The sequence below is a fragment of the Malus sylvestris genome, chromosome 1 (assembly GCF_916048215.2).
Source record: "Malus sylvestris chromosome 1, drMalSylv7.2, whole genome shotgun sequence".
Taxonomy (NCBI): domain Eukaryota; kingdom Viridiplantae; phylum Streptophyta; class Magnoliopsida; order Rosales; family Rosaceae; genus Malus; species Malus sylvestris.
In genome coordinates this window covers 29,475,531-29,502,951 of record NC_062260.1, presented here as the reverse complement: position 1 = coordinate 29,502,951, position 27,421 = coordinate 29,475,531, and the positions used below count along the sequence as shown (strand labels likewise).

General features: G+C 41.6%; 3 protein-coding genes and 2 long non-coding RNA genes across 6 annotated transcripts; 4 read left to right on the top strand and 1 right to left on the bottom strand.

The window, feature by feature from the left end:
• Positions 1-1,171: 1,171 nt before the first annotated feature.
• Positions 1,172-3,010, bottom strand: LOC126625655 (60S ribosomal protein L9). The gene is made up of 3 exons (XM_050294686.1): positions 2,543-3,010; positions 1,567-1,689; positions 1,172-1,411 (listed from the first exon to the last, which is right to left on the bottom strand). The coding sequence occupies exons 1-3, from the start codon at positions 2,915-2,917 to the stop codon at positions 1,325-1,327; spliced, it is 585 nt and encodes a 194-aa protein (XP_050150643.1). The 5' UTR covers positions 2,918-3,010; the 3' UTR covers positions 1,172-1,324.
• A 2,578-nt stretch (positions 3,011-5,588) lies between these two features.
• On the top strand, positions 5,589-7,717 carry LOC126587080 (WAT1-related protein At5g64700-like). The gene is made up of 7 exons (XM_050252086.1): positions 5,589-5,875; positions 5,969-6,031; positions 6,243-6,359; positions 6,477-6,711; positions 6,802-6,960; positions 7,050-7,201; positions 7,306-7,717. The coding sequence occupies exons 1-7, from the start codon at positions 5,676-5,678 to the stop codon at positions 7,511-7,513; spliced, it is 1,134 nt and encodes a 377-aa protein (XP_050108043.1). The 5' UTR covers positions 5,589-5,675; the 3' UTR covers positions 7,514-7,717.
• Positions 7,718-16,719: 9,002 nt separating this feature from the next.
• Positions 16,720-19,072, top strand: LOC126594796 (uncharacterized). 2 transcript variants are annotated; one of them, XR_007613454.1, is made up of 5 exons: positions 16,720-16,962; positions 17,064-17,132; positions 17,836-17,898; positions 18,576-18,645; positions 18,786-19,072. It is a non-coding gene; the product is annotated as an uncharacterized LOC126594796 (long non-coding RNA). The 2 variants fall into 2 exon arrangements; XR_007613446.1 differs by lacking the exon at positions 18,786-19,072 and having other exon boundaries at positions 18,576-18,752.
• Positions 19,073-20,605: 1,533 nt separating this feature from the next.
• Positions 20,606-21,587, top strand: LOC126592440 (uncharacterized). Its single transcript, XR_007612754.1, has 2 exons — positions 20,606-21,121; positions 21,402-21,587. It is a non-coding gene; the product is annotated as an uncharacterized LOC126592440 (long non-coding RNA).
• Positions 21,588-23,480: 1,893 nt separating this feature from the next.
• LOC126633955 (uncharacterized calcium-binding protein At1g02270-like) lies at positions 23,481-27,305 on the top strand. The gene is made up of 10 exons (XM_050304470.1): positions 23,481-24,279; positions 24,580-24,684; positions 24,783-24,888; positions 25,108-25,328; positions 25,421-25,497; positions 25,591-25,699; positions 25,780-25,905; positions 25,995-26,105; positions 26,210-26,317; positions 26,579-27,305. The coding sequence occupies exons 1-10, from the start codon at positions 24,130-24,132 to the stop codon at positions 26,813-26,815; spliced, it is 1,350 nt and encodes a 449-aa protein (XP_050160427.1). The 5' UTR covers positions 23,481-24,129; the 3' UTR covers positions 26,816-27,305.
• The last annotated feature ends 116 nt before the right edge of the window (positions 27,306-27,421 follow it).

Sequence of the window (27,421 nt, the reverse complement as noted above, 5' to 3'; positions counted from 1 at the left end):
TCTAGAGTTGTCTTTGGCTAAATGGAGAAGGATTATGATAGTTAATCAAGTGGATCTATGAGAATATAAAAAAAATTATTCTTTTTATCGCGGTGAGACATTTCTATCTAGAATTTTTCAGCTACGATGGAGATGGCTTTTGGGTCCATGGATGTGATGTGCTTAATTATGTTCTTTTCCCTCTACTCAGACTTCCTTCCACAGCCACCAATTTTTCTTTCATTTTTTTTTGGACGGTGTCATTCGCACTCTCATTTTATCTTCAGTATACCTCTTAATTCTTGGTGCTTAATTATGTTTTTTTCCCTCTACTCAGACTTCCTTCCACGGCCACCAATTTTTCTTTCATTTCTATTTGGGTGGTGTTATTCACACGCTCTTTGTATCTTCTGCATGCCTCTTAATTCTCGGTCATCAGATCCAATAAATCGAAAATAATCAAATGACAAAAATTAACAAAGTGTGAGTTAAAATAAGGTGTATGAGCAGCACCACCCTTCTTTTTTAGTTCTTTGTCGCGTTGTTGTAGACCGCCAAACCATATAAACAATAAAACAAAGGAAATATCATCAACGAGATATTGGCAGGGGCACATATCGCATATACGTATATTAAATAATAGCACCAACAATTCATCTAAATATTTTGATTAGGCATAACTAATTAGCGCATGCTTTCGTTTTTTGGCATCAAGAGGAAGGGTGAAGTCCTTCAAATATTTCGATTTTGGGACACTCTTTTGTGAAGAGTTGCTTATACGGAATAAATTCATCGTCACATGTGTCTCGATCTAACCCTAATTTAACTAATATAGGATACTACAGTAGTTGTGAACTCGTTCTATACAAGTCATTCTCAACTTAATAGTAAGACATCGTCGGTAATAATTCATCAATGATTTTCGAATCTTGTAAAACAGCTGGTCTTCTCGACCGATGGCCATTAGTACTCATTAGTTTCAAAAACAAAAATTTAGAATCAAGAAGTTTTATCAAACCTAAATTTACCAAATGAACAAGTGATGGTCGGGTGGTGTATATGGGGCGGTCCCGTGATTGGAAACTTGCAGAGAGCTCGGTTCTGTGAGCTCGTCAACAGGTTCATGCTTTGTGAAGTAGTAGGAACAAAAGTTATCACCCAATATATTTAGGTCCAACAGAAAACCAAAACCTAATGAAATATTACTTTTCAACACAAAATTATCGAATCCAAAGTCAACCAAACTTATATAGTCGTCCACACGAACTCTCGAACAAAAGGAATAACTAGCCAATTCGATGAAGAAATTAAACTACATCAGAAAGTACGCAAAAACAAACACCCTTCATTCATCCGTAAGGATGGTTCCCCTCTCGCTCACATAGATACCATCAAGAAACTTCCTGATATCCTTGTTCTTGACATGGCATTTCTGTCGAAACAAATACAATATTATCAGCAAGTGAGCATAGCATTATACATGATAAATATTGTGTCTGCATAGAGAGAGAGAGAGAGAGAGAGAGAGAGAGAGAGATAAAAACTAGATCAATAGAGTGGGGAGAGAGAGAGAGGGGGGGGGGGGACCTGGTTGATCAGGGCACAAGACCGAGAAACAAGCTCGATATCATTTCCATCCAAGATCAGCTCATCCTTGACCTTCTCAGATCGGGTGATGGAAACACCATCAAGCATATCCACCTTTCTCACCTGATTGAGCAAGCACACAAATCATCAAGACAAATACACTAGAAAGCACAACGTTACCAAATACTAAAAGTTGTTTCACGTTTAAAAGGTAAAAACAGTTTAACCTAACCTATGACATATTCATTAATAATATACAACCGCAATCTGCATTCAGAACTTTTCATTTCTCATAACCATGTCATTCGGCTCTTTATATTCCCATGAAATATTGCCAACACCTTATTGCATTCAAAGAGGGCAAAAATCACCAAAGTCTAGCAGAAAAATGAATGTAAATGGTATAATCCTAATTGGACCTAAATTAAGAATACGGGCTACTACCCCTTGGACTTAACATAAAACACGAATCAAGCAATAACCAGAAACGGACACATTTCTACAACAACAATAGGAAAGATTCATTCTTTTGGTGTCAATTGCCATGGAAAATGTCGATATGCTATATTCAGGGACTACATTACATATGCCATCTTCAAGAACTAAATTACACCGATGACAGTGAGGACTACAATATCTAAAGTTGCCTTATGCATAACACGTAACCAAGTATTCAGTCGAACAAAACTTAAGTAATCACGACAAGCATGCCCAATCTAAACCCAAACCCGAAATAAAAAGCCTACCGTCACCACAGTTAGTGCAATTCGACAACATCAACAGGAAAATAATCATAAATCTCAGCCTACAATCGCAATGAAATCTCACATACAAAATCGACTTTCACAAATCAAACAGTTGCAACAAATCATTGAGCAAACAAAACCCCAAAATGCACAACAAACAATCACACTCCAATAACCACAAAAACAAATCAAACCCAGTTAAAATCTGGCAAACGGGTGCAAAAAGGTACCTTCTTTTCACCCAAAAAGTTACGGATCTCGATCGCCTTGGCCTCATTAGTGATGGAGGCATTGATGGGAAAATGAGCATACACGAAACGCATCTTGTAGCGGTACCCCTTGGTGACCCCGGTGATTAGATTTCCGACGTGGGAGAGGGCGGTGCGGATGGCGGCGCTGGTTTTGCGGGTGCCGAACCAGGCCTCGACCTTCAGCTTCCGCTTTCCGGTCTCCTCGTCGGTGACGAGCTGAAAGTCCAAGTTCAAGTGCTTGAAGTTGCGGATGAGCTTCCCGCGAGGACCTTCGACCTCGATCATCTTAGCGTGGACCTTGATCTTGACACCGTCGGGGATGTCCATGGTCTCGGAGGAGAGGATGGTCTTCATCTCCGCTGCTCTGGTTGTTTATCTCTCTCTCTCGCTCTGCGGCTCCGGTTGGTGTGTGAGTGTGATTTGGGCGAGGCAGGAAACCCTAACCTCTTGTCAAATGTATATATAAGAATGTTAAACCCTAGGACTTATTCTTGTAATGGGCCGGGCCGATCGTAGCTCAAAGAATGAAGGTGATATGGACTTGGGCTTGATTTTTAAATTACAGTACAAGATGGGCCTGTCAAGTTAAGAAAGTTGGTGTGTCTATTGATTAGGTTCAAGTGGTAAAGGTTTTGGGCTCTTCCAAAATAGTAAAATTATTTACGGCCCATTTGGGATTGGCTTCTCGAAACTTTTACTTGCGAAAAAAGAAAATTATTGAAACTTTCTTGAAAAAGAACAAATGCTTCCCTGATTCATTAGCAGTTTCATGTTTTTCTGTGAAACACAATAAATTTTTTAGCGAGAGCTCATTATATCTCATTAGAAATTTAAATTAAGAGAAATTTTAACGATATTTGCACTAATATTTGTATTTGGACATTTTCACTTCTTCACATGACTCGTGTTATTTTTTTTTTTACACAAGCTGACCTTCACCATTAATTTATAGCCAAAAACATGAAAGGTATCCTTTTTTGGAAAGGGATCATCTCTGGATCCATTTCCACCAAATCCATCTAGTTGGATCCGGACCGTTGAAATTTGATCCAACTGCTACAAACAGGGGGCCATTTAAAAGTTATAATAACTGTTGCCGTTAGATCAAAATTCAATGGCCTGGATTCCATACTAAGTGAATTTGGTGGAAACTTTCCTCGTTTTTTATGTAAAAGAATTGATATGTGTCATTTAAAGAACTAAAAATATTTAAATACAAAAGTTGCAAGCACTCCCGTTTAATTAAATGACAACGCAATTTGTTTTCTGTTGGGAGTGTGTCATTTGAATTAAATTAAAATAGTGTTCATGAAAAATTAGTGAATGAGTTTGTTTGAATAAATTAGAGGTTTTAGGGACTAAGTGCATATCAATTTTTTTTTTCTCATCGTATTAAATAAATTATAAATGAATTAAGAAACACAAATAAAATGAATTTAGAGCTAAAAATATGAGAGTGCAAATATCACCGCTCTAGAAAACTGATACGAAAATCTTCTGAAAAATCGAAGAGTTTACAATGGCTCATATTAAATACATACTCTAAGTGGGTCCCAACCAGAATGATCATTTCATATAAGAAATTAAGAATTGCACATATGAAGAGACATTCGTGATTCAATCGAAACTAGTTATGTAATTTCCAAGATATCTAGCAGTTTGACCAACTTATGAGATTGAATTTGTGGAACTTTTTTTTTTTTTTTTTTTTTTTTTGGAGAACCTCGGCGGTACGAGGGAAATTTATTGATAAGAAAAAAGAAGATACACCTAGACAGGGGGGACATGAACCTAACCCCTCATAGAACAAGAGAATTGTGGAACTTTTTTGTTTTGGTTTTTTTTTCTATGTTTCCCACGAACATGTTTGGTTGTGTTCTTTTTTCCAAGTATTTCTTTAATTTTTTAGGGACTGGCTATCAAATTCAAATTAATTAAAAGAAGAAAATAAGGAATACAAGTGTTATGTTTTGATTTTCAATAAAGGCTACCTGGACGATATCTCATAGTAGCTTTAGCTCTATACAATGTGTTTGAACTTTCCCACATAATAACGTGTCGCCAACTAAAAAACAACGTCATGATCGTGTCTTAGTTGCATAGTTCTTCTCGAGAAGTGTTGGATTTATTGATTAAGCATCAAAGCTGATATGTTTTATCATAGTTTGGTATTCGATATTCTTGTTGCATGATTAACAACACACACTGTCAGAAAAGGGCAGGGCACTGATAAGAGCCATCGACGTACAAAGGCTGAGAGCGTAGTAGCATTGGCTGTGACTGATTGACACAGAGAGGTTCCTAACGACGAATATCTATATGGCATCTGTACCCATCTGTGAGGGACACAGACTGACCTAATTCGATTTTCCATTTCCTATGTGCATTTCCATTCATTTCTTTCCTTCTTTCTCTCTTTGGAACAATGTGTTTTGGGAACCATCGCACCGTACAAATAGTCAATCGTACTCTCACTTCATGCATTGTCGTTTGGTTCTTCTCTCCATACATTGATATCATCAATCAAATACAAAGTGAGTCATTGAGACCAGTTGATTAAGGTAGTGTATCCAACGCTTTGCAACTTAGTTTGGTCCATCACGTACATAGAGTTCATCAGGTTTAGGCACTATTTTAAAAATTTCCGCCTAACACTGCCTAGGCGTCAGGCGGCTAGCCATTGCCCTGATTAATGCCTAGACGTTTGAAAATTAAGAAAATACGCATTGACCTGCTGAGGTGCTCGCCTAGACCGACTAGAGACCTGCCTAGGTCACAACTCACTTAGACAGAAAATATATCACTTTCATTTTGCATTTTATTATTTTAATAAATTGTAAGAGACTTGTTACATACTTAAATGAACACACATTATATTATTGTTCCTCATGTTTTCATTATGTTTCAATACTTCATAATTTTTATGTCATTTTATTTTGTAGTTTATGATGAAGTTATATATACCGAGCAGTGTTTTCGGCCTTTTGCACTCTAGTTCGACATCATCAGATATATAGAGAGCTGTTAAGGTATTGGCCCGTTGGTAAGGCCGCGTGTCTGACTTATCGCCTTCTAAATACGAGAGAGCTATCAAGAGACTAGAGAGACAGGCATGGAAATGGGGTTTGTGAAAAAATGGTTCAAGTGGTCACAGCTAGTGTTGGCCATGTTGATGGTGCAGATATTTGTGACAGGGATGCAATTGCTTTCCAAAGTTATACTGAGTGAAGGAACCTTCATTTTGGCACTCATCACGTACCGGCACATATTTGCCGCCATTTGTGTCGCCCCTTTCGCCTTCTTTCTTGAAAGGTTTTTGTTCTTTGCTAGCCCACATTCTTCCTGTGATTTCTCGTGTCTTTTTCTTTGCATATTCTGAGTGTTTTTTGTGGCATTTTTGTGCAGAAAGAAAGAAAAAAAGTTTGGTTGGTGTGTTTGGTTCTGGCTCTTTGTCAATGCCTTAACTGGGTAAGCCTTGTTTGGTATTGTTTGATTTTGCATGGAGTTTGGTATTGTTTGATTTTGCATAGAGTTTCGTATTTGTTATTTCAAATCACTTGAAAAGTGGAAATTCAAAGATTAAATGCATTCCTTAGAAGTATGGCAAAGAACCTAATCACAACAAATGTAAATTGCACAAAAGTAGTCTACTTCTTCATTTGTATTGATCGAACTGCAGTATCACAATAGCAATGGGATTGTATTACTACGGCCTTCGGGATACCGCGCCTGCATATGCCACCAACTTCCTCAACTTAATTCCGGTAGCTACTTTCGTGCTCTCCATCGTAACCCGGTAGATATCTACATATTGTGATGGAAACTCCATAATCGAAGTTATTTCTGCGTGTCCCTTTTTCATTAGCAATGTGTTTAAAAAGATGTTTCTATTTTTATGTTTGAATGGTTGTAGCATGGAGAAACTGAACCTGCAAACTAGGGCAGGCAAGATCAAGACTCTTGGGGTAATTGTATGCGTGGGAGGGGCCATAACTGCGAGCCTTTACAAGGGAAAGGCGTTGTATATGTGCCAGCACAGTAATCACCCTCATCGATACACTGTCAATACATCTGATGCTCATTGGACTCGCGGCACTTTCATGCTCGCAGGTAGCTGCCTGTCCTATTCTGCGTGGTTCATAGTCCAAGTATGTATTCGAAATTGACACCAAGTTCTTTTTTGTCACGGTGATTAGCGACATTGCAAACCTGTTTGATATTTGTATCTTTCTCAACAGGCTAGGTTTCTGAAATTATTCCCCCTGAAATATTGGGCAACAATGTTAATGTGCCTCATGGCAGCCGTGCAATCAACAGTCATAGGCTTATGTATGGACAGACGGGCAGCTTCATGGCGGTTAGGGTGGAATTTGCAACTCGGTACTATAATTTATTCGGTAAGCTGAATTGGTTTGTTCTCTTGGTTGAAATATAGGATAAGTTGTAGGCTAGCTGCATACTAAACGAAGCAAATTAAATTGCATAGGGAGCACTAAACACAGCTGCAACATTCTGCTTACTTTCATGGGCCATCTCAGTCCAAGGACCTCTGTATCCTCCCATGTTCAACCCATTGTCTCTAATTTTGGTTGCCTTATCGTCAGCTCTCATACTCGGCGAAGAGATCAGAACCGGAACGTATGGTTCATATGGTTTGTTAAGTATTTTTTGTATGTCAAAATTTTGTTACATTACGCCAAAAATGTCAATCAAATACTTTGCTTGAACTCAAATTTGTGCAGCTTGTTGGGGATGGTTATGATCATAGTTGGGCTGTACTCATTTTTGTGGGGTAAAAGAAAGGAGAGGAAAGCCTCAGCTTTGCCAGACTCACAAGCTCAGCCAGAACCGGCAAAAACAAACGATGAGCCGGCCGCCACAGGGTCACAGTTGACAGCTGTTGTAATGCCGACTACTTCACCAGTTCACTATCACGGAGGTGGCGTTTGAGAGATGTTGGAGGAAGTGGTGATAAACACAGAAGAAAAAGCCTAGGGATCTCAGGATTCTGTTTCAAATGAGATCGATTCCCATAACTAATTTTAAATAAAATGGTAAGTATACTAAATTTATGTCAAGATTTAAGAGAGACAGACATCTGACGCCATTAAGAGTGGAACAATTCGTTATATATCGTAATTTATCTTGTCAGTTCACGGGCGTAGGATTTTGTATTCTTAAACTATTTATGCATCTCAAAACATTATGTAAGGAATCAACATACAAGAAAATAAAATTAATTAGTACATAAACTTAGGAAAGCATCTCTAACAATTTCATGAACTTCTGATGAGTTAAGAGCAATATAACAGTAAACTAACTCCTCCATATCATTCCAATCACAAACGCCCTCGGACTGAATCATCTCCCGTATCGATTCTCTTATATCAAAAATGGGGTCTTTACTGTGCTTGACCACACACACACTACCTGCAAAAACACCACAAACATCTTCAGGCAAGCTTGCTGAAAGACTGATTCTGTTATTCCATCTCTGCTTCTCTTTCTTTTCTCTCTTCTCATTGTGTTCTTCGGTGACATACATGGCTCCTGTATAAAAATTCTTGGAACGAAGCTATTGAGTAGCCAGCAAGAAGTTGACAATTTGTAGTGGCATTCAGTCACTGCGAGATATGAGTTAATGCAGCTGCTGCTACTTGTGAATATAGAGCAGGCGCCAAATGACAAATCATGTGAAGATTTTAATGGATTGGCAGCAAGGCACAAATATTCAAATTTCAAACACCTGTATGATAAAACTGAGTGCAAACTTTTGAGCTTCAAGCATCTCCTAAATCCAACATGCTCAATCGTAAAACTAACAAACGACCTTGTTCTGCAACTTACGGAGTGTAATAACTAACGTCTTCAAGACCAGCGCATTAAGTAGTAAACTCTTTATTGCACGTTGTGTCTCATGAATCATGATCTCCGTCAAATTCAATAACTTCAACCACCTTTAGATGCGACAAGAAACAGTGAGGCACAAGTCTATATCATCTTGATCTAACGGAAGATGAAATCCCTGATTATCACCATAACAAGATAAATTAATTTGACTTTTAAACACGATAACAGACGCTAGAATAACCAATACTACAAGCTTGTATATTTTTGCAGAGCTTGAAGGCAATGAGAGCTTTGTAATCAATGTTTTCTGTGACATCTAATGAAGAAGGAGAAATTATGCAAGCCAATGTTTGGATTGAGCTGCCATATGTATTGATAGGAATAGTACCTGCACAAAGAGGGTTAAAAAATCACACAAAATACTTGCAAGAGAACAAGGTAGTTGTAGTAAAAATATTCAAGTAAAGTATTGTGCTTAGTGTGGATGCAAATTTCTTCCTCCTTGATCTTGGACAATTTTGCACCTACAAAACAATTAACACCTTAGGTTAAGGCCAAGAGCCTTACGCGCCCACGATGAATGGGGGGGCTTTGGCTGAAGAACCTCCGATGCCAAAGTTAGAATTTAGAGAGAAAGAGTGTTTAGAGAATTTTGGGATTTTTGCCAAAGTGTTGGAATTAGCTTTTTGGTGAGAATGGGAGTATATTTATAGGGATAGGAGGTGGCTAGGGTTTTTAGGTTTAATTTAGGTTTAATTAGCCAATTTATTTGGCTATTAAACATAAGATGAATGTTTTGGTGGTTTTTGAATTTATTGGGTAATAAAAAGGAAGAAATGGTGAAAAAGGTAGAAAAAAGTGATGGATTAGGTTTTGAAATGGGGATAGCCGGCCATGTGGTGTTTTAGGGTTGAATTGGATGTATTTTGTAGTTATTTGGATATAATGGATGGTTTAATTGACAATTAATGGGTTAATTAGGCAATAAACCCATTAATTAGCCAATTAACATAATTTAAAAGGAATGTGTTTGGGAATTACCTTGTAGAAAGGATTTGATGAGATGGACTTTGAATTGTTACCTATTTTGGGCACTTCTATCTTGGTTGAAAGAGGGTTGCCCGCTGCTTGCGCGTAGGAACCTCGTTGTACTGCAAGGGTATTTTTGTCATTTTTGTCCAAAAATCCACGTGTCGCCTTGTGAATATTTTTGGCTCCACAAATGCCCCCACACCTGTTGGGCTGCTCGCAGAAAAGGGCAGCAGGTGTAGAGATCTTCTTGCTTTAGGAAACTTAGGACTGCTTCCTATTTTGATGTAGATTCTCTCTTTAATAGGAAATTAGATCCTTCTAGGAAAGGGAAATAAATTTCTCTCAAAGCCTATTTAAATCCACCTTAAGTGGGTTATTAAATCAACTTTGGAGAGCGATTTATTCTACCCTATAAGAGAGAGATAGCTTAGAAGATATTTGTTCCCCCTCCTCTAGCAATCTTCTACATCTTGCCCGTGCAAAGGACCGTCTTTCGTTGCTTTCTTCGTCTTCTTCGTGCCGCACCAATGTAAGAAAAATTTAATTTTTCTTGCCTTATTCTTGGATAGTGCTATTGCGGGGTAGCCGTCGGGGTGGTGCGGCACGTCGGCTGGCAGGGGCCAGGAGCTGGCTCGGCATGAGCTGAGGAGATGTCATGGCAGGGACTACTGCTTGGGCAGCTTGGCTTGGCCTGAGCCAAGGGCAGCTTATGCAGCTGGGGTCGAGGATTGTGGCGCTAGGGCACAGTGTTAGGCGAGCCGCATAGCTCATGTCCTTTGGGCTCTTGGACCTGACTCGGGCCAGGCTGGCGATTGAGAGAAATAAAGAGATTGCGGGTCTCATGGGCTGCTGGAATGTTGGGCATGCAGGCCTTCTGCCTGCTGGAATGCTGGGTTGAGCTCCCCTGCTGAGTACCATGAATGTCGTTGGCTGCTTAGTCTTCTTTGCTGAAAGAAAGGTGGGCTGCTCCAGAAAGATGAGGTAAAGAGGATCAAGGCGGATGCATTGGCTCGTCTGATCGCTGTCGTGGAGCTTACTATGAATGAAGATGGAAAGAAGAGATCTTCCCCGCCTGCTCATGAGATGCCTAGTTAAGAAAAAACTGAAGACTTCTTCTGCTGCTCATGAGGGTCCGCTTGCTACCGAGAGGTATGTGATTGACATGACTTCTTCTAATGGGAAGAAAAATAAGGCTGCTAGATCTGAGCATGTGGCGTCTTCCATGTTGAGAATGGCTAGTACAATTGTGGATAAGATTGCTCAGCGTAAAGGTTTTATCATGCCCCCAGTGCCGAAGTCTGTACCAGGACGTTCTTTGGGAGCCAAGTCCGGTTCACCTTTGTAGAGACTTGCTATTATGAAGAGTGGTAAGGTGGACTCTGCTACTAAAGTGGTGCCAAAGCCTGCTCCCTTTGCTGCTGAGATTGATTCGCCTCAGATTCAAGATCTTAAGCTTGCAATTTCTGAGCTTCGTTTCACTGCTTATGCTAAGAAGGGAGTGGATGAGCTGCAGCGCGTCTGTGTTAGTCTGCTTAAGAAGAATGAGCAGCTGAAGGGTGAGAATGATGGGCTTGAGGTTTTAAGACCTTCTCTATTTCTCCGAAAGACTTGCTTTCTTTTACTTTTAAGGCTTCCATTGGTGAAGTAGTTGGAGAAGTTAGTGCCCAGACTGGGGCAGCCGGGGGTGAAGCGCCGGATGATGCCGTTGCTAAAAGTGTTACGGCTGTTGAAGGTGTGGCGACCGAGTAGTCGTGGGATGTCCAAACTGCTGTAGTGTAGTATTTTAGGTAGCCTTTAGGATTTTCTTTGTTTTTCCTTGTAGCTTTTGTTTTGCTTGAACTCCTTCGGCCTTTGCTAGTTGTTTATAAACATGTTTTCCTTCGTTTTTCTTCATCTTCACTTCTTTTGTTCATGCCCTAACCTTTACACTTGATAGACCAGTGGCAGGCATGCTACTTTTTTATAAGCAGACAAACTCGCGTAGCCTATGCAGCCGTAGGTGTTGGTGTAGAACTTTGCAAAGTTGTTAGCCATAGGGTTGGCAGCCGGATGCCTTACTTACAGAAGCAGACAAGTCCGCGTAACCACTAGGCTGTTAACCTTGACTTTCTTCAATTCCGTAGGTTGCGTAGCAAGTATCACAACACTTTAGGACTTGGTGTAGGTTGTTCCGCGCTTGGCAGAGGTGAAGCTTATCGACTACGTAGCATGTCGGCAGTGGATAAAAATTCGTATATGCACGCTAGCTTGTTTAACCTTTCACAAGAATGTGCGGTTGTATAAGTCTAGTGCGGCTTCACTGCTCGAAGGGCAAGCCGTAGGCAGTCTTCCGGAATCCGTAGGCTACCTTAGTGCACTCGGTAGCAGCTTTAGGATTCCAGGGCAGCCGTTCATCGGATGTACTACGTAATGTGCCCTCTCCGTCTCTAGGGCCCGGTTCCCTACGGATTAGGCCAAGAGACCCAAAATCCTTCAGTTAGCTAAGCCTTGAAAAAGACCATTGCGGCTACTTCTAGGAATCCCGGCGCAAGCCATCGTGCATCTAGTTATACTAGGGCAGCCAGGCTCATCCACGTCTGGATATTCGGAGTGTAAATTTTATCCTCCCGTCTTGGAGAGCTGACCTATATGGGTGTCGGAGAATTGGTTTACCCTCTCGCACTGGAGAGCATGGTTGGTCCCTCGGGGGGCGCAATTCCTGCGATGAGTCCCTAAGAAGGGCGCAGTCTTCTTTTGAAGTGCAGGAGTGATTAGTTGTTGTAAGCATGCAGCCAAGCCAAGTTGTGATTACTTTTAAATTCCTCATTGAAAAACGAGTGAAACGAACGAGAACTTTAACTGTAAGGTAGGAACTGCATAACAACTGGATAGTCCTCAGCTTGTGAGGTGGTGCCCGTCGAGCTTATTGAGTCTTCGGGTTTTGATGTAGCGGGAGGTCACACATGGTACTTCTTCAGATTGTAGGCCATCCATTTCTTTTCAATCTTTTTGCCGCTTCATGGTGGTGAGGGTGTAATTACTCTTGCCCCCTACTCTGCTGATCTTGTACGGACCTTCCCAGATGGGATCCATCTTTTTGGAGCCTTCTCTGCCGGCAGTGATGAAGGTTTTTCTGCGTCGTCGACATGCAAATGCCAGAAGTCTCCATCGGGTGGAGTAGGCGCAGCTAGAGTGTGCTCGGCTACTTCTGAGGCATCGTTGGGCCGCTTTGTTGCGTCACCTAGGCTCGGCGTGAAGACGCAGTAGGGAGCTGTGGAGATGGGGCCATGTCATACGCAACAGGAGATGCTCAACTGCCGGTATTGGGCCACTCTAGAGTTGAATCATTGAGCAAGGGTCGGCTAGGGCCGTGTGATGCGCAGCAAGAAATCGTACTCAACTGCCGGTACATGTTGCTCCTATGTAGAATCTTTTAGGGTGACGAGGATAAAACTTGCTTTCGAGTGTGTCCTTCCAGTGTTGCGTTCGTCAGAAAACTTTACATCCGCCAGGGTCTACGCCTTTATCGTCGCGCGTCTGGATTAGGCAGAATAGTACGTCATTAGGATAATTGCATGCGTTTGAAAGTAAAACTTGTGCTTCTGGGTTGCAACAACTATCGCCAAAGTTAGCTTTTGAATTTTTAATAACATCGATGAGAGCTTTTGAACTGTAGAATACAGGTAACTGTGGAATACAGGTAGTCGGGCCCCCATCTCTTCTCGCATGATGGTAGAGCTTATTGCTACTTTAGATACCGTCAAACATGTGAATAAGTCCTTCGCTGCTTCTAGGGAGGTGATGTCGGGTACTTCTTCAAGTCCTTGAATGTGCATTGGCGAGCCTCATCCCAAAGTGCATACTTCTCTGCCAAAGCAAAAGAGTCTGCCAGAGTTAGATCTTCTTTCATGATCAATTTTCCGAATAGCGGGTGGTCTGCTGGAAGTCCTTTTTGGAAGGCTGCTCTAGCTATCGAGTCGTTGCATCCGACTATTTTTGCCTTCTCTACTTTGAACCTCCTCACATAGTCGCGAAGTGACTCCTTTGGGTTCTTCTTGACGTTGAACAAATGATCAGATTTCTTTTTGATCGAGCGATAGGATGAATATTCTTTGGTGAAAACCAAAGAAAGTTCGTAGAAATTCCGGATGGATTGTGGCGGCAGGGTGTAGAACCAATCTTGCGCCTCGCCTTGTAGAGTGGTGGTGAATATCTTGCACATAAGCTCATCGTTGTTTCGATAAAGGATCATGGCGCTTCGGTAGCGCTTTAAGTGTCTCTCCGGGTCTTCATCCCCTTTGAAAGATGTGAAATGTGGCATGCTGAACTCGCGTGGAGGCTTTGCCTGCTCAATCTCGTCCGTGAAGGGTGACCTGCTTATGTTGGTCATGTTCCGTCGTAGTGCCTCGTCGGTGACCTCATTGCGTTAGAAATCATGCAATCGCTTGGTCAAGAGTCTCTCTACTTCTTCCTGAATTTGCCTTTGTTGGGGTAGCGGAGCTCTCGGCTGCCCCCAGCCATGACTTGCTGGTCTAGGCTGCTCTTCCATGTGTTTGGCTCGTCTATGTCGCAGATGCAGTGCATGTGGTGCGTTCCTAGCAGGTGAGCGAGTTCTTCGCAGGCTGCTGGTTGAACTTGAGCTGGATTGAGTGACTGATTCTCTCCGTCCGTCGTGCTGCCTACTCTGATGTGAGGTGGATGATGCTCCTTGTGGGCTTAGCCGCGAATGAACACTTTGTCCGGAAGGTTGCTCATGTTGACTATCGGAGTGTGACCCCAACCGTGAATGTATGCTCATCTGTGGGCCTAGTCGAGAGTACAAGCTCATCCGCGCGCTAAGACGGGAGTATACGCTATCTCGGGGGCCCAATCGGGAATGTACACTGCCTGAACGTTCAGCTCGTGGCTGGTCGAATGGCTGCTTGCCAGGACGCTGCTGGAAATGTTCGTCTGCCCTTGTCCTACTTCGGGATACCTCGTCTGGGGCACGTTGACTTGTCGAGACAAGTGTTGTTCGCCATTTGGATTGGAAGAGCTTGGAAGGAATGCGCCTCCTTGGGCAGTGGAAATGTGGTAGACTCCGGGCGCGAGATTTGAGTTGGGAAATGTCAAATCCGCGAAAAAATGTGGTGAGAATGCCCCCGGCTCGATGGTAGGTCCGGATGGTTGAGATAGTCTTGGGCCGACTTGGGCTGTTTGGAAAGCCACGGGAGCAGGCTGGGCCGTGAGAGTGGGCTGTTCGAAAGAAGCAGGCTGGACCAAGGGAGTGGGTTGCTCGTCGGGAGCAGGCTGGGTCACGAGAGCAGGCTGCTTGGCAGGAGCAGGCTGGGCCACGGGAGTGGGCTGCTTGGCAGGAACAGGTTGGGCCACCGGAGTGGGCTGCTCGACGAAAACAGGCTGGGCCACGGGAGTGGGTTGCTCGTCGGGAGTAGGCTGGGTCACGAGAGCAGGCTGCTTGGCAGGAGCAGGCTGGGCCGTGAGAGTGGGTTGCTTGACGGGAGCAGGCTGGATCACGGAAGCAGGCTGCTCAATGAGCGGTGCATGTGAATGCGAGGCTTGGGCTTGGGTCCACGTAAACTTGGATGGCACGGCTCGGGCCGTGGTGAAGGCTCCATGGACCTCGCCACGAGTGGCTACCGAAGTAGCCACCGCGGTGGTTCCCATGGTGGCCGTGGTGAAGGCACCATGGACCTCGCCGTGGGTGGCTACCGAGGTAGCCACCGCGGTGGTTCCCATGGTGGAAACTCGTGGTGGTGATGCCGCTCCCCTTATTGTCGCATTTTGCCTCACAGATCTCCGGGCCGTGGTGAAGGCTCCATGGACCTCGCCATGAGTGGCTACCGAAGTAGCCACCGCGGTGGTTCCCATGGTGGCCGTGGTGAAGGCACCATGGACCTCGCCGCGGGTGGCTACCGAGGTAGCCACCACGGTGGTTCCCATGGTGGAAGCTCGTGATGATGATGCCGCTCCCCTTATTGTCGCATTTAGCCTCACGGATCTCCGCAATCCCATTTCTTGAACATTAGAATTTTCACTTGTGGAATTTTCTAAATTTCTAGCCATTATATTTTGCTTATACGTTTTATCAAAGAACCTTTGCAAGTAAAAAATTCTAATAATAAGAACGTATGAAAAATATTCAAATGGACTAGAAAATAAAGAAAAAACCTTTTTGTGCGAGAGTCTTCTACGAGTATGGATTTCAACTCTCAATGAAAGCACCAATTTGTGGATGCAAATTTCTTCCTCCTTGATCTTGGACAATTTTGCACCTACAAAACAATTAACACCTTAGGTTAAGGCCAAGAGCCTCACGCGCCCACGATGAATGGGGGGGGCTTTGGCCGAAGAACCTCCGATGCCAAAGTTAGAATTTAGAGAGAAAGAGTGTTTAGAGAATTTTGGGATTTTTGCCAAAGTGTTGGAATTAGCTTTTTGGTGAGAATGGGAGTATATTTATAGGGATAGGAGGTGGCTAGGGTTTTTAGGTTTAATTTAGGTTTAATTAGCCAATTTATTTGGCTATTAAACATAAGATGAATGTTTTGGTGGTTTTTGAATTTATTGGGTAATAAAAAGGAAGAAATGGTGAAAAAGGTAGAAAAAAGTGATGGATTAGGTTTTGAAATGGGGATAGCCGGCCATGTGGTGTTTTAGGGTTGAATTGGATGTATTTTGTAGTTATTTGGATATAATGGATGATTTAATTGACAATTAATGGGTTAATTAGGCAATAAACCCATTAATTAGCCAATTAACATAATTTAAAAGGAATGTGTTTGGGAATTACCTTGTAGAAAGGATTTGATGAGATGGACTTTGAATTGTTACCTATTTTGGGTACTTCTGTCTTGGTTGAAAGAGGGTTGCCCGCTGCTTGCGCGTAGGAACCTCGTTGTACTGCAAGGGTATTTTTGTCATTTTTGTCCAAAAATCCACGTGTCGCCTTGTGAATATTTTTTGCTCCACACTTAGGATTAGAATGGGTTGGAGGAAGTTAAGCAAATTTCTAGGCCCTATTATTTTGTGAAGATCACGTATTGTAACGTCTCAATTCTTAACTTTAGAGCAGTTCCACCGAGGAACTGATAGGCCAACACCCAACCAAAAAACCAGCCCGTCTGTTACACCCACCCCCAATTTAAAATCGTATTTTCACTAAGTTTGAGGTTATCTTACTTTTAAAATTGTTTTTGGGTCTTAAATGGTGTGCCCAAGGGGCCCACCCCCTGTTTTGTACCCGTTCTCTTTCCCTTTCTTTTATTTATTTTCTTCTTTCTTCTGAAAAGTCTCTCTCTCTCTTCTCTTTCTTTCCCTCTTCTTATTCTCTCCCTTATTTCTCCCGTGCCCTCTCCCTCTGCAACTCTTCATCCCCTCTCTGAAAATCACACCCAGCTACCATCCCAACCACCAACCTCGAAACCACAAGCAAAACTAGGAACTACACCGTGACAGTCACGGTGCTCACTCTGCAGATGAAACCAACGCCTTTCGAGGCCATTTCTGGCCAAACCACAATGATTTGGCCGGCGTGCAAGGTATCAATCTCTTCGTCTCGTCGAGTACTACAACTTTCCTTTTTATTTCACTCAATTTCGTTGAGTATTGAAGAAGTTATACTCATTTGAATCTTACCCAGTTTCCGGCGAGTCCGACGGCTTTCGAGGCGTTTTCCGGTCAAACCACGGCGAGTTAGACGTCGTGTGAGGTACCATTCTCTTCGTCTCTTCAAGGGCTACAACTTTCGTTTTTGTCTCGCTTGATTTCGTTGAGTTTCGACAAAGTTATGGCCGTTTAAAGATTGTGCATTTTCCGGCCGAATTCCGGCTTTCTCTCCCATTGGGTCCGGCGACCCACCAAAACCAAGCCCTTTGGGCCTTCCCTGCTGAGCCCAACCCTTTTGGTTGTGAGGCCTTTGGGCCATGTGTGTGTGTGTTTTAGATTGTGTGGGTGTGTACCCGTGTGTGTGTGTATGTATATTTAGTGTGTGTGTGTGAGTTTGTGTGTGTGTGTTTAAGTGTGTGTGCGTGTGTGTATATGCATGCCATGCATGCATGTGCATGTCGTGCATGTGTATGTGTGTTTGTGGTGTGTATGTGTTTGGGCTTAGGCCCAAACCACATTTCTTCACCCAAAACCCTTTTAACCCAAAACCTTAGAATTCCAAAACCCAATAGATCCTAATCCTATTTAACCTAAACCTACCTTAATCCAGATTTCAAGCCTAAAACCCGTTAGACCTAATTTGACCGTTGACCCCGGTCAACGTTGACTTTAGGGTTGACTTTTCGGGTTTTTGTCCGGGACCCTTCTTAGGGTAATTCGACGTTCTGAATCCGTTTCCAACGTCTGTTTTCCCAAATTCAATTGTTAAAATAGAGTTTTATTAATTTGACCCTTTATGTGCTTAGGGGCAATTATTGGTGACGTTTTCTTGTTCGTTAGTTTGCGTGGCTCTTCGGCGGCTAAGTACTGTGAGTGGACCCCTTCTAAAATGCATGTTTTATAGTAGAAATGCATACATGAAAAGCATGATTTGATGATTACGTTTTATGAAACGTTTTGTGAGATAACATGCTTACTGAGGCTACTTTGAATTATTACTATTTTTCCTATAACCCGTGTTCTTATAGAATATCTGATGGATGACGATATGATATTTAGAACATGTTTCGAACACCTCTTTATAGTATAGATGATGAATGACTTTATACTATGAAGTTGTTTTTCAATATATATATGTTCAATGGTTTTGTACTTACCTAGTGGTCCTTTCCGCTACGGGACGTAGGGATAGATTCCGGTCCGTCCCGGGCGACGGTTTGGTGTTGGCATAGGGCCTGGAGTGTGTTTCCTCTGGCTATTTAGCACAGGGACGGGGAGCCGGCATGGGGCCTGAAGTGTATTTTCCTCTGACTGTCTGCTCAGAGACGGGGAGCCGGCATGGGGCCTGGGGGTTATCGGACAATTCACTAGTGATTATTATATATGAGTTATGATTTGAGATACTGCACATCATGCTAGAATTCGGAAAACCTATGTTTATCATTATATATGTGTTTTCATAAACCTGGGGGTTAGTATGTTGATAACTGTTTTATTATATTTATATCAAATTGATCCACTCATGTTTGTTTTGCGCCCCCTTCAGGATTTAGAATCGAGGCGTACAATCCCGACATCCAGGCACTTCCGCTTCGGTATCTTCGAGTCCTCTCGGTGTAGGACCCATTCCTTTGTTCATCTAATTTTATATTATTTCCTTTAGTGTTCTAGTTAGTTGTATGCTTTGAACACGTTCCTTAAATGCATATTCATTATTCTTTTATATTTATAAGTCTCAATTATTCCTTGTTTTCAGCAATTGCACTCAATAAATGGCTTTCGTCACCCTCGGGTGTCGGCCAACACGTGCCTATCCTGGTATTCGGGGAAATATCGGGGTCAGGGCGTGTCACCGGCACCCAGGCTATCCACCCCAGCTTAGCATTTTGACCGGCACCCAACCCAAGCCAGGCAAGAGATCGGCCTAAAATCTAAAAACCCACAGTCGGGTCATCTGACGTCAGTCGGGCCATCAACCTCCCGCACGATCAACGCGTCGTAGAGAGATCTTGGTGCAGAGCTCCTCAAGGCTGAGGTTTAGAGAGAAAGAGAGAGAGAGAGAGAGAGATCCCTTCCACTGTGTTCTTCCCATATCCCTTCATCTTGTTAATGGGTTTCTTTCTTCTGCACATTGGAGGGGAGCGGTATGGGAGCTTCTGAGGCAGAGACAGGGGAGGGGAGCAGAGATGCATTTGTTAAAAATTAAATTATTATTTTATAATAAAAATTAATAATATTTTAATAAAATTGACTAGGCTATTTGGTTTTAGGGGTAGAGATGTTTTGGCATATTACTGTTCACTGGAGTCTATTACTGTTCACTTGGATAAATGGGTTGTGTGCTGGTGCAAAGTCTTTAGGGGTGGAATTGCTTTCATGGTTTTTTGTTTTTGAGGATTATTCTGCACCATTTTCTCCGGCACACTTGAGACACTCCAACCCCATTTTTATTTAAAAATTGTTTTAAAGCCTTAATTGGTGAACCCGTGGGGTCCACCTTGTTTTATTTTATTTTATTTTTGTGTTTTCCGGTCTCCTTCTCTCCTCTCTTAGTTCTCTATCTTCCTCTCACCCAAGCTCTCTCTCCCTCGTCTTTCTCCTTCTCGTCCTCCCATGAGCTGATACCCATTACCACACCACCCTCTCCGACGTCAACGACGTCATCATCATCATCAGTTTGTTCTCTCTCTCTCGGTTGCTGCGAGGGCAGCAAAACCTGGACAGCTCCGACGCAGACCGCCACTTTCGAGGCAATTTCCAGCCAAACCACGGTGAGTTGGCAAGCGTGCAAGGTATCATTCTATTTGTCACCCTGAGTACTACAACTTTCCTTTTTGTTTCACTCAATTTCGTTGAGTATTGAAAACGTTATACTCATTTGAATCTTACCCAGTTTCCTGTGACCTCCGAGGCTTTCGAGGCATTTTCCGGCCAAACCACCGTGAGTTAGACGTCGTGTGAGGTACCATTCTCTTCGTCTCTTAGAGGGCTACAACTTTCGTTCTTGTTTCACTTGATTTCGTTGTTGTTTCACTTGATTTTGTTGAGTTTTGACAAAGTTATGGCCGTTTAAAGGTTGTGCAGTTTCCAACCGAATTTCCAGCCTTCTTCATCCTTGGGTCCGGCCACACACAAAACCCAAGGCCTTTGCTCCTTTTGGTTGTGAGGCCTTTGGGGCGTGAGTGTGTGTGTGTGTGTGTGTGTGTGTGTGTGTGTGTGTGTTGTGTGTGGGTTTGGGCCTAAGCCCAAACCACCCATTTTCACCATAAACCTTTTTAACCAAAAACCTTAGGATCCTAAAACCAAAACTCAATAGATCCTAACCTTATTTATACCTAAACCCTAATCCGTATTCAAGCCTAAAATCCGTTTGACCTAATTTGACTGTTGACCCCCAGTCAACGTTGACTTTAGGGTTGACTTTTCGGGTTTTCGTCCGGGACTCTTCTTAAGGTAATTCAACGTCCTGAACCCGTTTCCAATGTCCGTTTTCTCAAATTCAATTGCTATTATATAGTTTTATTTATTGGACTCTTTATGTGGTTAGGGGCAATTATTGTGACGTTTCCGTCTTCGCTAGTGGCGCAGTTTTTGGTGGCTAAGTACTGTAAGTGGACCCCTTTTAAAATTACATAATTTTATAGTTTAATTTCATAAATGATTAGCATACCTACGAGTTTATGATTTGATTTATGTTAAGCCTGATTACTGAATATATTGATTTTCGTCTCGTGTTTTTGGTGAGGAATTAATTGTTGGCCTATATTGAGCTATATTTTCATATATCGTATTTTCTATAAAAACCATGATCTGGTATACTATGTGATGGATGGCGATAGGATGCTAGAACATGTTTTAGAAACCCCTCTTTATAATATAGACGATGGATGACTTTATACTATGAAGTGGTTATTTATGAGAGACATAACTATCTGTGCATACCTAGAGGACACTATGCCGCCTGGGGCGAGGATCTGGTGTTGGCATTTAGGCCGGGAGAAATAATCCCTAGCTACGGGTTGAGGGACATGGAGCAGGCATTGGGTCGGAAGTTGGTAATCTCTTGCTACGGGCGCAGAGACCACGGAGCAGGTATTGGGCCGGAAGTTATATTTATTCATTGATCTTTTTAGCAGCACACCGCGCTTACGAGACGATCTATGATACGTTTACTATTTTGATTTCCGAGATGATATTCTGCGATATGACTTTTGAGATATATTTGGCATGCTAGGATTTTTATTAAATCCTTCATTTACTATGCTAGTAGTTTTCACTATTAAACTGTGGGGGTTAGTACATTGATAACTGTTTTATTATTATTGTATATATGAACTTGGTCCACTCATCTTTGTTTTGCGCCCCCATTCAGGACTTAGGATTAAGGCACATAATCCCAGCGTCAAGACACTTCCGCAGCAGCATCTTTGAATCCTCTCGATGCATGACCCACTTCTTTATTCATTCAATTTTATCTTAATTCTTTTTAGTGATTAGGTTTAGTTGTATGCTCTAAACACGCTCCTAAATTATTAATTCATTGTATTTAAATTCATAACCCTTATTTATTTCTTATTCTTAGCTTTTGCATCAATTAATGGCTTTCGTCACCCTCGGATGTCGGCCAGCACGTGTCTATCCTGGTATTCGGGGAATATCAGGGTCGGGGCGTGTCAACACTCGTGTTTTATATTTTCTCTCAAATTAAAGATATAAAAATTAATCAAAAGACGTAAATAAACAGATGCGTCCGAAGGAGAACAATATGTGCAAAAACAAGACAATTTTTCATTTTCTTTGTGCAGCCACCCATATGCATGGTATGTTGTTTGTTGCAATAAGTCTGAGGAGACTTAACCAGCACATGACAAGCTACAATGTCACACCGCACGCCATGGATGACCGAAAGCAACCTGATGGCGAAGTTCATCGCATGCAGTCGATCCAATTGTTTTTTTTTTTTTTTTTTATAACAAAATGTTTTAAGATAATGCCGTACTGTCCTGTATTTTGAGCACATTGAAAAATCTTTCTCTTCTTAGATCAGACATGCCACAAGTCTGTTTAATGACTTACAGAGGAGGTGTTAACCTATTTTTTTAGTTTTTAAAGATTACTTACCGAAAGAGATTGTCGTCAGTGGGACTGGTACCTATGCCTCAACCAACTCTCAGTGACCAATCTAATTGTTTATATGACTGACTTGCCAAATATATAAATAATAAAATGGATAATAAGTTTTTTTTTCCCAATGCTTCCAATGCCAATCGCCAAACATGTTGTCAATCCAATCCATTACTATATGTGTTCAATCACGTAGACATAGTTATGCCTCCCACCTCTTTTTGGGGCCATCAATTGTTCCAAGAACGCAATAATTTTATAAGATAGAAAACAAATCTCCATAGTTTGCCATAATAATAATTGTAATTTACACTTGAAAAAATAAGTATGCATTCTAAACATTCTGTATTTAGAAAAAAAAATATTCTTACATACCATGATAAGCTACATTTTTGGTAATCGTTTTGATTCTAAGATCTTAATTTAGCAGAATATTCGTAATTGGATACTAATTTAGGCACTCTCAATACACGTTGGCGATAGGGTTCAGTTGCCATCACATCAGATACTTGTTCCGAAAAAGATGATTATTCCCCTTCAACTATGCTCCAAACCTTGATTAATACGTGCTTAAAGGCAACAAAGCACTATCTAATTCGTAGTAGTCAACCAGAACAAATCTCAATCATGATAGTCATCCAACTTTCGGCTGATGGGAAACTAGAAAGATTAACATTCTGTGGAGCCCTTTTATCAACCTTGCCTACTTGTAATTACCCCCACATAACCTTGATTAATATTCCTCGAAGATGAACTACAACCTCACCTTTTATTTTTATTCCCTTAATCATAAGGGCTATTGTTCACGGAGAGTACTAAAATGTAATAATCAAGGACAAGTACTTCTCAGAAAGTTAGGGGTGTATTTAATTGAAATTTTGAGTGAATTCACTCAAATTTAACAAGAGAGGTCGAATTTGTCAAATTCTAATGTAGGGTATGAAATTTCCCTAAAACCATCAAATCATTCATTTTAAAATAAATATTGATAATACACTTGGACTCAGTGCTCTTTAAAAATCTTTAATTGATACACCCGAATTCATATATTTTATTACTCTTTTAAAATTTCCCAGAACTTTCATAGACCCAAAAAAGAAAATAATTAATATTAAATTTCTATTGTCACATTTTTTGAAAAAATAAAGAGAAAGGCTAAGGACATTATGTAGAACTTTTCATGAACTCTCTATGATCTTATGTTTTTAAGACATTATTTTATAATGTTAGCGTACAAATCATTGTAAAGTAACATATCGCCTTAACATTTCTCCAAAAAAAGGATAGTAACTTGAGGAAGAGGGCAAGCAAAGGAGGCAAGAGGGAAGAGGTCGCGTTGGTTACAAGCAAAACGAAAGAAGCTTCTGGGATCCTTCGGGGTTCAAATTGCAAAACGCGAATAATGCGCGCAAAGGTATTTATTTTTGGAGGGTGGAAATCGAATCCCCCAAAAGATACATGCTTTTTTAGGCCCCCCATCCATGGCCGTCCTCCTCCTCATCCTCCAACTCTAAATATATTCTCAGAGACGCATCACAAAATACATACACACGTTGTTTGTACTACGTAACTGACGCTTTCACAAAGACAACATATATGAGGTTGTCCCTTAAGCACAACCCACGACAAGTAATCCGAGGTGGTTGTGGTGGGGTCTTTGAGTCCGAGGATCACTCCCTCACTACCTGTAGTTCCGTTAACTTTTCCATCCATCCTCCTCCTCCTCCTCCTCCTCGTCCCGAATGCCAGCGCATCTTTCGAGAGTCCGGTCATTATTCTTTCAATCCAATCGACGTCAAGAAAAAGCAGTTTTGTTTTTTTGTGGCCTTGGTTTCCGGCAAAAGGCAGGCGGGCAGTTGTATAGCATTTTTAGATATTGTGGGTTGCTCTGCCTCCTCTGTCTGCTGTGGCGGCGGCGGCAGTGAAATTTTTACGTGTTTATTTAATGGTGGGAAAGTTGAGAGAACAATAAGACGATGACGATGACGAAGACGAAGGGAAGGATTTCGAGAATTGGAAGCTACGCAATTGCGTCTTCCAAACGAGACGGCCACCACCAACAGCCCTGCATTACCTGCACCACTTTCAACATCCTCGCTCCAATTTACAAGCGCCTCAACCATGACGTTAGCATTTCTCTCTCTCTCTCTCTCTCTCTCTCTCTCTCTCTCTCTCTCTCTCTCTATATATATATATATATGGTTGTAAAGCTTTGAGCTTTTTGGTGATGGGTTTTGTTGGTTTTGTATGAATGGTTGTTCATTTTTCATTTGTTTGGTCAAAAGCTTATGCCTTTTGAGTTTGTAGCCAATTATTTCTAATGGGAAATCTTAGTTTTTGAATTTCATGGTAAACCTTGGAAGTTTGATCCATTTTTCTACCATTTGGTAATGGTTAATCTTAAGCTTCTCCTTTGTGATGTTCAGGACCCCGATTGTCGGGAAAGCGATTACAGAGCCTATTGGCTGGCCAGGAATCAAAGGATATTGGATTCTTTGTTGGCTGAGAGATCCTCCATCATTTGTCTTCAGGTTTGCATTTCTTACGACCTTTTGAAAGCATTAGGGATGGGAGTTGGAGTTGCTACACATTTTTTTGTGGTGTTTATACCTCTCTCTGATTGCCACAGGAGTTCTGGGTCGGCAACGAAGAGCTTGTTAACATTTACGAGAAGAGACTTGGGGATGCTGGTTATATCAATCTCAAACTAGGACGAACCAACAACCGCGGCGACGGTACCATCATCAATTCCTTTAATCTAGATTCGAGAAAACGAATAAGAAAGAAAGCAGATGGGGAGATGGGGAAAGATTAACGAAATAAGTTAATTTGCGATTTTGAATGGAACGAAGAGTCTGTTTTGTTGGGGTATATGATGGAAACTGCTTATCCTGTTTTTATAGACACATTAAACACTGTCGTCATAAGGTGTTTCTCTTTCTGCCGGTGTTCAGGTTTGCTGACCGCGGTGCATAAAGACTACTTTAGAGTTGTAAACTATGTAGAGTTGCACTTCAATGATTGTGGTGATCGTGTTGCTCAGTTGTTACATGTGGAATTAGCTGCCCCAATTTCGCAGTTTCGAAACAATGATATTCGGCAGGAAATTCTCATTGTGAACACCCACTTGTTATTTCCTCATGACTCGAGTTTGTGTATAGTTCGACTGCATCAGGTAGCTTCACTCTCGATTTCATACTCTTCCCTTGTTTCTACACACTGATAACATTTTCTTAGTGATAACATTTTGTCGGTTTCTCCTTGTAGGTCTACAAAATCCTTCAACATGTAGAATCTTATCAGAAAGATAACAAGCTTAATCCCATGCCGATTATACTCTGCGGGTATTTCTAATGCCTTACATTTTATATTATTTTTCCCTAGTGTTCAAATTGCAGCCATTTGTAATATTTTGTTTCAATCTGTTCTTTCTCCAGTGACTGGAATGGAAGCAAAAGTGGACATGTTTACAAGTTTCTTCGGTCCCAGGGGTTCGTATCTTCTTACGATACTGCTCATCATTACACCGATGCAGATGCACATAAGGTCAGTATCTTCAACTTAAACACCTACAATTTCGTTTTTGTATGCTTGTAACTCATGTATTTCATATTTTTTTTATGCAGTGGGTTAGCCACAGAAATCATCGGGGAAACATATGCGGCGTTGATTTTATATGGCTTCTCAATCCTAATAGGTACCGTAAGCTACTAAAAACTAGTTGGACCGAAGCAGTATTTGGCATGTTCAAGGTTAGCAATACATGTTCATTGGCTGTATACTTTTTTCAGCCACATTGCTGTCTGTTATGTTTCTAATGGGATAAATTTTCACAATTCAGTACCAACTACGAAGAGCTTTGCTGACAGAGGCTGATGCCTTTGCCTTTCTAAAGGCTGATAATCCTGGTGATTACATAACCTATTCAGGTTTCTGTGAAGCACTTCGACAGGTTCGATATCAATTAAAACTGAGATTTTCTCCTAATCTTTTCTCTTGTTCTGAATCTTTGCCTCTTAGTAAATTTTCCAATTGGTCAATTTCTATGTTACACAGCTTAACATGACGGGTCATTGCCATGGACTTAGCCTCGAAGAGACAAAGGAGTTGTGGGTTCAAGCAGACATAGATGGGAACGGCCTTCTTGATAGTATAGAATTTCAGGTGAGTTATTTTCACCAACTATTTCTCATTGTTATTAGTCTAATATACACCACGGAGATTGATTAGTAGTACAGGGGGTTTAAGCTTTTATGTAGGAAAATGCTTTTGCTTTCCAGTGTCAATGGGCTTAGGTTGTTCGCGTTTGTGGATTGTTACCCCTGCAATTTGGTTTAGAAAACTTAGCAGTTCAAACTTTAAATCTGTTTTTCAGCACCATTAGACAGTTTTATAACGTTTATGCTACGACTAATGGCATTGCAGCAGCGAATTTGGTATCCTACGGGGTCAGAGCAGAAGGATGAAAGCGGTAGTGACTGTGACAGTGATTCCAAGGGTATTCAGGAACAAACAATTGGTTTCAGTGTAAAAAACGCGGTGTTCTTCCCTCCTGAAGTGGAGAAAGGAACGTGGCCCAAAGACTACTCTCTTTCCGATCATGCACGACTCACAGTGGTTTTCTCACCAATAAGAATGCCTTGCTCTCAGCTGATTCCCTGACAACCGCAAGCTCAGAAGAACTTTGGTTTGAGGCTTTGTTACATAACGAACCAAAAACTTGTAAACGGGAAATGGTCAAGGGTTACAGCCAGACCGTGCGGAATGGATGTAAACCAGTTTTCTTCAGCAAAGAGAGTGAAAATAACTTCGATCGGCATTCCTCCTTTTTAACTGTGCCTGTTCGAAGCTCAGTATTTCGTATCCAAGCGGACAAACATCAGGAAACTGGCCTTTGATCTACAAGTTTGCAACCGAATAACCGAACTAGCGTCCGGATTACACATTTGGCCTTTCCATTGTGCCCATTGATGTGGGGAAAAAAAGAAGGAAGCTAAGAAGGAAGAAAGAGATGTATAGCTGCGGTGCATGTGTAAAAATCCTAGAGTTCTATAGCTGTCTGTGCATATATATGTAGGCTTGCAACTATCCCCTACTTGTAATTTTGTAGCAATGGTGAGATGGACCAAATTAGAAGCCTTTTTGTAGCTAACTTTTTCTAATGTTCTGACAAAGCGATACTCTAACTTACTCTAACATGAAGAGGGATACGAGCTCAGGTATAATGAGGTGAATACACTGTCATAACCAACTGACCGAACTTACGTT